At 45.8% G+C, this 11,413-nt stretch overlaps 1 protein-coding gene across 1 annotated transcript; it reads left to right on the forward strand.

Moving 5' to 3' along the window:
- Positions 1 to 602: 602 nt before the first annotated feature.
- On the forward strand, positions 603 to 7,283 carry GCM2 (glial cells missing transcription factor 2; the record flags this gene model as incomplete). The annotated part of the gene is made up of 5 exons (XM_082637754.1): positions 603 to 692; positions 4,052 to 4,304; positions 4,437 to 4,549; positions 5,189 to 5,314; positions 6,345 to 7,283. 5 exons carry the CDS (start codon positions 603 to 605, stop codon positions 7,281 to 7,283), a joined length of 1,521 nt encoding a protein of 506 aa, XP_082493880.1.
- Positions 7,284 to 11,413: the final 4,130 nt, after the last annotated feature.

Below are 11,413 nucleotides of genomic sequence, written 5' to 3' on the forward strand. Positions count from 1 at the left end.
ACAGGCGGTGCCCGGGCTGCCAGGGAATGGAGTATTGTCTCTCGGGACTTTGCTGGAAAGGCTGTGTCTGAAAAGCCTCCCTCTAGATCCAATCCGAAACCCCAGAGGCGGGGCGCGGTTAGGGAAACAAAACCCATTTTCAACTTGCATGAGACACTCCAACCTCCCCCCGCCCTGGCCCGCCTTGGCTTCAGTGTCCCGTCACCCCAAGGGCTCAGGTCAACCTCCCCCTCCGTCCCCAGCTCTGCCCGGGAGGGGATGACAGGCCCTGCTAGTGGCCGGAGCGTGGGAGCTGGCGGGTGAGCGAGGAAAGGCGGAGCGGGGCGGGACGGGGTGGATCCGTATAAACGTGCGGGCAGCTGCCTGGCGCCCGCGCTGCGCTCCGACGGGAGACCTTTCAGCACCGCGGCCAAGGACATGGCTCCGCCCGAGTCCTTAACCCTTGTCCGCCGCTTCTGGATTTCGAAATCAGTCTCTCTGTCTCTGTCTCCCTCCACTTTCCTCTAAGACAGGGGGAGAATCACCTTGGGCACCTCTGGGTTGGTTTGTTTTTCTTCTGTCTTTCAGGATCCTGGGCGGAGAGCGCCAGGGAGGAGGGCCAGATGCCGGCGGAGGCGGATCAGCAGGCGGACGGTGCGCGTTCCCATGGGATGAAGCTCAGCTGGGACATCAACGACCCGCAGATGCCTCGGGTGCGTGAAACCCCCGCGCGCGCGGCGCTGTCCATCCAAAGAGCAGGGCTGACCTTGCAGAGACTGTGGACGGACCTCACCTCCACCCCCAAACACACACCCCTGAGAGTCCTCCAGTGTACAGGGACTCCACAGGTGGCAGGGCTGGGTTCAGAGATATGTCTTCTCCCAGCTCTTACGTCGCGCTTGTTAGAAAACACGCCGAAAGCAACAGGAACTGTCAATCAGGCTCCGAGTTCCAGGTCATCTGGCGGGAGCCAGACACCTCGTCCTTCACTTTCTTTTAACCGAGGTGGAAGTCCGCTGAGTCTCTCCTTATCCATTCTTTGCCATCCACGAGAAAGGTAGAGGGAGAATCTTGGCTAATGCAGACACCAGTGCTTCTCACGCAGCAAAACTGTGAGATAGGACCGTAAATCGCGGTGACCCGACTCTTATTAAATAGCAGGACTTGGGCCATTAGACGCCTGCCCCGGCTGCCTGGCTGAAGCGCGGCTCCTGGGAGGCCTCTATAGTCATGCCAACCAGGGCACAGGCGCCCGGAGAGCCCCTGGAATCCGGCTTTTGGACGCAACTTCTGAGATTACTTCTCTAATGACAAGGAAATCACCATTATCCGTTTAGGGTGAATTTGTTTTGTTTTAACGGAACGAAGGGGTTTGGAGCCTAGTACAGGGATGAGCTGGGCAGTTATAATTGGTCATACCGGTTTGGGGCAAAAACTGAAAAGTGACTTTAAAGTCCTGGGTGTAGGTGGAGGGAGAGTTAGGAGCAACCTGGGGAGCATTCGCAAAGGTGGATTCCTGGCAATGCTGTGGTACAGGGGTAAGAGACTTGGCCTTTATTCAGCATCTACTATGTGCCGCGTATAACAATTCATTAGCAAGGTTGTCTAGCCTCTCAAAGAGATTTTGGGGATGTACATATTTGCAGTAAGTTTGTTTATTTTCAAGTCTGCCTACTTTAGGGTCACACTGTGCCATTTTTGTGAAAGTGGACCACAGTACAGCAAGGGCACCTCATTCTCACTGACTTCTGTCCACATACATCTTCATAGGAAAAAAAATCTAATCTTGCATTTTAGAAATGAGCCACATCCAAATAAGGGAACGATGGTGCCTCTTACGAGTATTATTCTAGACTTCCCATGTAAATGTGAATAATTTTTCCTCTGGGAGATTGGTTCTTAAACAGAGAGAAAGTGTGTGTGTGTGTGTGTGTGTGTGTGTGACATCTCAAAAGAGGCAGGTGCACTGGGCTATAGAAAGAGAACTGGAGAAAGAGGATCCTAGCCTTGCTGTGACTAACCAAAGGAGGAAGAGCTAAACTAGCTGTATGACCTTGAGACAGTTCCTGAATTTGCCTTAGTCTCAGGTTGCTCACCTGTCATCAAGCCGTGGAATTAGATAACAATCTTACATTGTCGTCCCGATCTACTGTCATGTTCGGTGTGTGCACGCTTGTCTGTATGTGACCACATGTGCTCCCCTGCACCAAGACATTAGAGCAAATGAAACCCAGTCTAGGAGTCCTCCATTCTTGTTTTGATTTTAAAATGCAGTCTCTGTGTCTTCATTTTCAGTGTCACTACTTTGGTAGTGGGGGTCTAGTCTGTACCCTTGCAGGGGAGTGCGAACAAAATATTCTCTTCTGGAAAACTGTCTATTTGTTACTAAGGTCCTTAAATTGAAATATTCACTTTAAAAACAAAGATATAGCATTTAGCATAAATTTAGAGTTGCTAGCGCATCATTATATATTTCATTTGTGATGTACCTTAAGTTAATGTATTGACTTATGTCAATTATATTTCTGAGAAAAGATAAATAATGCCTATTAGTAATAATAATGATTTCAACAATATCTCTGCAGTTTTGGAAACAAAATTGCCCATTTACCTATTACTGTTAGAATGTACAATACTAATGTGGTACACAAGTCTGAATTGTCCAACTAAGGATACTTTTGCTTTGCAGATGTTGGATCTAATTATCCTGGGCTGGGGGAAGGGAGAGAGGTGTAAGTGGCTTATTACTGTGATAATAGTTTTCTGAGCCTCGGTCATACCAGGAAGGCCAGTGGGGCCTGGCTGCCACAGATCTTCTTTTTAAACCCCAGCTATGCCACTGGAGAAGGTTATCCATCTAACTTCCACTTCCTTATCTATTAAATAAGAGGAAGGATGCCTATGAGGCAAAGTTGTGTGAGGATTGTAGATACTGCATAATGTGGCTTTATGGGCCATACTGTCTCTGTCCCAAATACTCAACTCTGCACTGTAGTGTGAAAACAGCCACAGACCATACATAGACAAATGTACATGGCCATGTCCCATCACAACTTTATTTATGGATACGGAAGTTTGAATTTCATATGATTTTCGTGTGTCACAAAATGTAGTTCTTTTGATTTTCCCCCCAACCATTAGAAAATATAAAAATCATTCTTAGTTTGTGGGCTGTACTAAAACAAGTGGCAGGCTGGATTCGGCCCATGGTCCCTAGTTTGTACAAGAACCATATTGCAGAATAAATAATGCATAATATGGACAAAGGACCACCAAACATGAATAGTAAAGCAGTGCTCAGTATTTTATATATAACATTATTTTAGCCATGCAGTTCTTTGTGTAGTAGAATGACAATCCATATTGCTCTGGGAAGAGGTTAGCTTAGCAGGCTCCACCAAATGCTCAGGTTTACCTTATGGTTAGGCTGTCATCATAACACCCTTGTAAACCTGGAGGGCTAATTTGGGAAACTGTTCATGTCTCTCTGATGTTGTGCTGGGTATCAAGCCAAGAGCTTTTGAAGAAAAAGCACTGGATGGAAGTAAAGATATTTACAGGCTCAACTGTATGTCAGTGATAGATCTTTCCATCACTTTTTGCCCTGGTGCTTTACTGCTTAACCAGAAAATATCTGTAACATTTAAATACACCGAGAAGTGGTATAACATAGTGGTAAGGAGAATAGGCTCTGGAGTCAAACTGTGAGGGCTCAAATCCTAGAGCCAAGTCTTACTAGCTGTGTGACCTTGGGCAAGTCAATGAAGCTCTCTGGTCTCCATTTACTATTCTATTAAATGGGGATAATAATAGTACCTATTGTCTGTATGCAGTATGAAGGCTAGATGAACGAATACATGTACAGCTTTTAGAAGATAAGTACTATGTAAGCATCAATTTACAGCCAGTTGTCAGAAGGGCATACACAGGGTGAGTGACATTTTGTAAGAGCAGTTTCTGGAATTAAAAAGACTCAGTTTTATCCTAATGTGCTTGGGGAAGATTAAAGCCGTGCTGTCTCTGGTTTGGGCTTGATAAACTTGACTTCCCATCCTTCTGGGCGCCTTCCCAGGAGCCAGAACATTTCGACCGCTTCTGCGAGTGGCCGGACGGCTACGTGCGCTTCATCTACCGCAGCAGCGAGAAGAAGGCACAGCGCCATCTGAGCGGCTGGGCCATGCGGAACACCAACAACCACAACGGCCACATCCTCAAGAAGTCGTGCCTGGGCGTGGTGGTGTGTGCACGGGACTGCACCCTGCCCGACAGCTCCCGTCTGCAGCTGCGGCCTGCCATCTGCGACAAAGCCAGGCTGAAGCAGCAGAGTGAGCTATGGGGCTGGGTACGGGGTGGCCTTGCGGTCGTGAGTTCCCTATTCCCGGCGAATTTCCCCTTCCTTCCTTCCGGAGGGTCTGGGGTCAGGTTGTTATTAATATTTCTCGCCTCTGGCTTTGCAGAGAAGGCATGCCCCAACTGTCATGCTGCTTTGGAACTGATCCCCTGTCGAGGGCACAGCGGGTACCCTGTGACCAACTTTTGGCGGCTTGATGGCAACGCAATATTTTTTCAGGTAGGTGGGGGGACACCACAGTTTGTGATGGACACTCTCATCATGTCACAGGGACCAAACCACCTGCCATGTGTCTCAGGAGCCCTGGACCAAATCAGATACAGCTCTGGTGGCCAGAAATAGGTGCTGGGGCTCCCAGGGCCTTACCAGTCTCCTAGGAATTAGTTCAGCTACTGTGCATTCTCTAAGGGGGAGAGGGTGAACCTACTTACAGTTGTTTTCATATGGCAGAAGGACTGTTAGGTCATCTTTTAAGATGTCTATTATTGGTGTACTTCTTTTTTTTTTTTTTTTTGCGGTACGCGGGCCTCTCAGTGTCGTGGCCTCTCCCGTTGCAGAGCACAGGCTCCGGACGCGCAGGCTCAGCGGCCATGGCTCACGGGCCCAGCCGCTCCGCGGCATGTGGGATCTTCCCAGACCAGGGCACGAACCCCATGTCCCCTACATCGGCAGGCAGACTCTCAACCACTGCGCCACCAGGGAAGCCCGTGGTGCACTTTTATTTGTTCAAGAATTTTTTTCCCTGTCTCTTGGAAGAAACGAACAACTTGGGGTATTGGGAAAGGCACACTCAATTTTTGACCAGTGTTGCCAGTTTCCCTCAGAGGAATAATGTGATTCATTTCCTTATTAATGCAGGCCAAGGGAGTTCACGATCACCCAAGACCAGAGAGTAAATCAGAGACAGAAGCTAGAAGAAGCGCTATCAAGAGACAAATGGCTTCTTTTTACCAACCCCAGAAAAAGAGAATTCGAGAACCCGAGGTAATAGGGAGCTGGCATTACACTTGTGGTCTGTGTTCACCATCATCATGAAATGCACTGAGAATTATGTAAAATATGAATGTCATACCTAAATTTAAAAGGTGTGATTTTATGTGAAAATTATATACCTCTAACAATGTCATTGAATCAACATTTTGAATAGGGTTTCTAATTCCTTCTTCTTCTTGATAAAAAAGCAGAGTATCTCTACAGTTAATGATGGAGTGAGGATGTGAGCTGACATCCTAATACAAGGGCAATTAGCGAATGGTCATAAAGAAATAGGTGCATCTTTGAGAGGGTCCTTTACATTATTTACATAGAAGAGATAAAATTTCTTTGGGTAACTTAATCCAGTTTGGCTGTTCAACCACAGTATGCCAAGGAGGCAGAATATTAGTTTGAGGATAAGAGACACTGGCCTTGTTTGAGCACTTTCTATGTGCCAGGCACATAGGGTTTAAGTCTTACACGTGAATTGGTCACAAAAGCCTTAAGAAGAAATTACTGTTATTAAGCCCCATTTTTTTAACACCTTTATTGGAGTATAATTGCTTTACAGTGGTGTGTTAGTTTCTGCTTTATAACAAAGTGAATCAGCTATACATATACATATATCCCCATATCTCCTCCCCCTTTAAGCCCCATTTTTAAGTGAGGAATCTGAGGCTCAGAGAGGTTAAGTAACTTGTTCAGTTCATGAGGGACAGTCAGGATTTGAACCCAGGTCTGCGTCAGGCTCCTGAGCCTCTGCTGTTATGCACATAGTATAGGGAGAACAGACCGTCTGCCACTCAGACCCACCCTGCCTGGCTACCATGGGCCCTCCTAGTTCAGCAGCGTGGAATCCAAGCCTGAGCTCAAGCTGTGAAATTCCTGGACCATGTGCTCAGATCATGTTCCTGAGCTCCTAACACACAGCCCACCAACTGAAAGCTTGTTATTTGGTTGGTTGACGACTGTTACAGGTGAGGGCGTCCACGCAATTTACATCTTTATTTACAAATAAAAATTTGTGTCATTTCTTTAGGCAGGAGAGAATCAAGATAACGATGGCCATTTCAGCAACATACCTTCCCTGGAGAACCCAGAGGAGTTTGATATAATTCCTGACACTGGCTTCCCTGTTCCAGGGCAGCCTTGCTTTTCCTTTCCAAACTCGGATGCTTACAAGGCTACCTGTGACCTAGCTGCCTTTCAAGGAGATATAGTACCACCCTTTCAGAAATATCCAAACCCAAGAATCTTTTTGCCTAGGCCACCCTGCAGCTATGAATTGGCAGGCCCTGGTTACACAAATTCAGGCCCGTATCCCACCCTTTATAAAGATGCCAGCAGTATTCCTGATGACATGGACTGGGTTCATCTGAATGCACTGCAATACAATATCAACTCCTACGGCAGCTTTGAGACAAGCTTTGATTTCACCAGTAAACAGCCTGGCTGGAAACCAGCTCTTGGAAAAGCTGACCTTGGGGACAGCACTGACCATGGACAGTTCCAGGCGGCGGCCACTCGCCCTTATTACAACCCAGAGCTTCCCTGCAGGTACCTCACGACGGCCCCGCCAGCTGCTCCAGCCCTGCAGACAGTAATCACCACCACCACCAAAGTGTCCTACCAAGCCTACCAGCCCCCTGCTCTGAAATGCTGTGACAATATGCGGGAAGTTAAGAGCCTTTCTGGCTGTAACTATGATTCTGAAAACACCCAAATGTCCATCTACCTGGAAGACTTGGACCTTCCAGCTACAGTCGCCATGGCAGCCTCTCCAACAGCGTCACTTCCTTTGAAAATTCCTGGAGACTGCCGGGCCATCAGACACACTTTGCCTTTTCCTCAAGACTCAGCACCCTCCTGGACAGACGGAGCAGAGACATGGGATGTGTGTCCATCTGGACCGGGGTCTACAATTGGTTATTCAGAGAGAATCAGTCCGTTCTTTAGCTATGACCATGAGGACTTTTGAACAACAGTCCTGGGGCACAGCATAATATTGGTCTCCATGCAGGCGGTAGAACATGACATGGCAACTCTCTCTTAAGTTGGGAGATTCATTTAGCATGCAAAGAAATATATATATTATATATGTATATAGATAATAGTAAAACCAATTATCAGCGGAGTAAATTATAGGTTGGAAGTGTTTAGATAATCTAGGGAAATCTTGCACAGCATTTTACTTACTTTTTTTTTTTTTGCCATGCCACTCGGCTTCTGGGACCTTAGTTCCCAGACCAGCGATCGAACCCGGGCCCCCTGCAGTGGAAGCGCGGAGTCCTAACCACTGGACCGCCAGCGAAGTCCCTGCACGGCATTTTCAAACCCACTACAGCACAGAGAATTAGGTCTGGAATGAGACTGTTCCAAATGAACAAATAAGCATGATAGTTAATGAGCTAAGTAAGTCCATTTAGTTTGTTAGCTGGAGTAGAAGTCAAGAATCCTGGTTCTGCCTTTCCCCATTGGATCATATTAAGGAATTTCACCAATCTCTCTTTGGTCCTTAGGGGTTGTCAAAATAGCCTCGGGAAGAAATCTTTACAATCTTACCTCCTGAGTCATTTCATAAGATTTTGTTTAGCATTTACAACCTGTTAAAATAACTTCAGGAAGTAATTTTGATCATTTTACCTGCAAAGTATATATCTATAGCTTTTTAAGAAATCTACTGTGTTGCAATGATAAAGTGCAGCTGTTTTTAAGAGAATTTTGTTTTCCAGTATCAGCTGAATACCTTTTCTTAACATTGATGAATGTTTTCCTAACAGAGACAGCCTAACACTGATGATATGTATTTGCTGCATTTTTTATTGTACTATAATATACATTTTTTCCAGTTAGGTTTCAAAATTAGAATAGAGATGTTTTATTCAAATTTAGCTTTACTCTTCCTTTGTTACTCATAAATGTAATCGAAAATGTTATTCAATTAAACATAATGAAGACATTTAAAAATAATGTAGCTGATGCTTGAGTTATTTCAAAACAAAAATAGGAAAAAAAATGTTCATATTATAACCTGGAAAACAGTTGTTATAATAGATTAAACATATTAGTTTATTTAAGTTTTGTACTTTGGTTTAGAAAAAACTATTTGCTATGCTGATAACGGAAATCCTGTCCAGAACAGTGTGCATACGTGCACACACACACACACACACACTTTTGCACAGCTCCCAGTGCTTAGTGAAAATATTCAGTTTTCAAATAAAAACAAACTACGTAAATAAGTTTTTGAGAATGGAGTGGGAGAAGGATTGTCCTCAAATTTGCACAGAATACCCAATCTGCACAACTAAAGTGCAGTAAATCAGATGCCATTTTAAATCTTTGAGCCTTACATACTGCTCACGTGATTCAGAAAGCCCTCATACACTGATGTAATACATACATGCAGTACTGGCCACAAGATTAAATAAATATCAGCACACGCTTATTCCCTAGCCAACTTTTTCTCAAAGGAAAGGATGCGTAGTATACTCATGGGCTACTTTTTTCTTTAGACTCCCATTGCCAAAACTCGCAGCTTCTAATCAGACCTAACATTTATATAGCACTTATGTGGGCCAGACACTGTTCTAAGCCCTGAACATGTATTAATTTATTTAATCTTCATAACAGTCCTCTGAGCTACCTGAGAGAGGCCAAATGATTTTCACAGTAAATGGCGGAGCTGGAATTTGAATTCACCTCCAGAGACCCTGCTTTTAAGCACCACATTACATTAGCTTTGATTAGTTATTTATCAATGAAATCCCACTCGTACTTAGCAAGTTTTGTACTTGGCATGAAGTAGAGAGTTTTATTACTTCTAAGTATGTATGTCCTAACACTGGATGCAAAGGATCCATGCAGCGTGGGTAGAAAGGGCAGGGATGGGAGTGAGCAGACTCTAGGCAAAGCCCTGAGGTAAGCATTTCCCAAAGTGTGGTACAAGTGTGCTCTGGGTTACAGGGTGATTCTAGACGGTCCACAAATATCTTATGTTAATAGTTATGGATTTATTTTAATGTGTAATAGGGAAAGATACAAATAACACATCAAACCTATGATTTCAGGATATTTTTGCCTCGACAAAGCAAAACAATGTTTGTTTTTGTTTTTTGTTTTTTTTTTTTTGCTGTACGCGGGCCTCTCACTGCTGTGGCCTCTCCCGTTGCGGAGCACAGGCTCCGGACACACAGGCTCCGCGGCCATGGCTCACGGGCCCAGCTGCTCCTCGGCATGTGGGATCTTCCCGGACCGGGGCACGAACCCGTGTCCCCTGCATCGGCAGGCGGACTCTCAACCACTGCGCCACCAGGGAAGCCCTGTTTTTGTTTTAAGGCAAGGTAATGTAAGGAAAAATATTAAGCAAATAACAGCACAGATGTTACAAGAAAATGCAAAAAAAATTCATCAAAATGGTTGCGAGCTTGTGCTGTGCTGCCTGTGCTTAGTCATGCCGGCTCGGCACCTTTGTAAAAGAAGGTTGCCCAGAGCCTGAAATCTACGGGATAGCCCATTCTCACGGCTGTCTCCCAGGCTTGACCTTTAAAGGTATGACAGTTTTCATTCACACAAAGACAAAAAGTTGCAGAACAGAGAATAACATTTGTCATGTTGGAGGTTTATTGTTGGACCTACCTGGACAACTGCTAGAACAAAGGACTATCACATCCCCTCTGGGGTCTCGCCGACCCCAAGACGTTTGCAGCTATCAGCTATACTCCCTCCCCTTTTAGTATAAGAAACCTGAATTCTAACTTGGGGAAGATTCTTTAGGACACTAGCCTGCCACCTTCTCTGTCTGCTGGCTTTCCGAATAAAGTCGCTCTTCCTTGCCCTAACCCCTTGATTTATTGGCCTGTCACTCAGCGAGCAGTATGAGCTTGGACTCAGTAACAATAGTTTCCTAGAGCAAGGGGTCAGGGGGCCGAAAATAACTGACTCAGCTGAAAATGGGAAATGGTGATGACAAGATTGCATAAAGCTGGAGGCTATGGGGCAAACAAGCCCAGGCGTGACGCTGGACATCTGCAAGTTTAACCCCAGTATTGAAGCGTCCAGACAGTGGGCAACACCCAGAAGCCAGGCTGTGGGACTTGATCCCAGGGGAGGGGGTGAAGACAGAACATACCTCAAGTGTTGGCTGGGGGCCGCAGCTACGCCCTCCTCCAAGGAGCCAGGTTCCAGGGCAGCGTGTCTGTGTAGCACAGATGAGTTCTTGCAAACTGAGCCACCTGAAGAAGGCGCAGGAAGATTTAGACTCTGGGTCATATCTATTGCTCTAAAAAACGGATCTTATGGGCTTCCCTGGTGGCGCAGTGGTTGAGAGTCCGCCTGCCGATGCAGGGGACGCGGGTTCGTGCCCCGGTCCGGGAAGATCCCACATGCCGCGGCGCGGCTGGGCCCGTGAGCCATGGCCGCTGAGCCTGCGCGTCCGGAGCCTGTGCTCCGCAATGGGAGAGGCCACAACAGTGAGAGGCCCGCGTACCATGAAAAAAATAAAAAAATAAAAAACTGATCTTATTAGGGGGCAAAAGAGTTTTGTGGAAAATGAAAGGAAGTAGGAAACGTACAAGGGCCTAAATGTTATATCACTAATATGAAATATTAATTATGACTATGAGCTATGAGTAATAACTATTTGATTCCTAATTTAAAGCCTTCAAATGTGGCCGGTGTAAATTAGAGCAGCCAAAGCTTCTGACGTACTTTGTTCTGATCAGCTCGTGATTGGGTTGAGCCCAAGGCTTCAATCAGACACCTGACTATATCAGCTATTGAGAGCAGGGGAGGATAATGCAAAGGAGGTGAGGCCAGGCTGAGAGGTGACCCCTGTGATCAGCTGTCCCCAGTTAGACTTAACCAGCGCCACGGGGCCCTGAACAGAAAAACAAGTTATTCACTTGCTCACCATTCTTTCCTCCCCATGAACAGTGAGTGCATGGTCTTGGAGGAGACTTGACATACTTACCTGGAGGAACTGCAAAGTATTGAACCTAACCTCTGACAAATTGTTTCTACGGAACATCTGTTGGAGAAGCTAACAGAATTCTTTCCAGATTTTAGGATATTATGGAATGATTTTAACTAATATTCTGTGAGACGTCG

The sequence above is a fragment of the Mesoplodon mirus genome, assembly GCF_964341445.2.
Source record: "Mesoplodon mirus genome assembly, chromosome: 12".
In the NCBI taxonomy this organism is placed as follows: Eukaryota; Metazoa; Chordata; class Mammalia; order Artiodactyla; family Ziphiidae; genus Mesoplodon; species Mesoplodon mirus.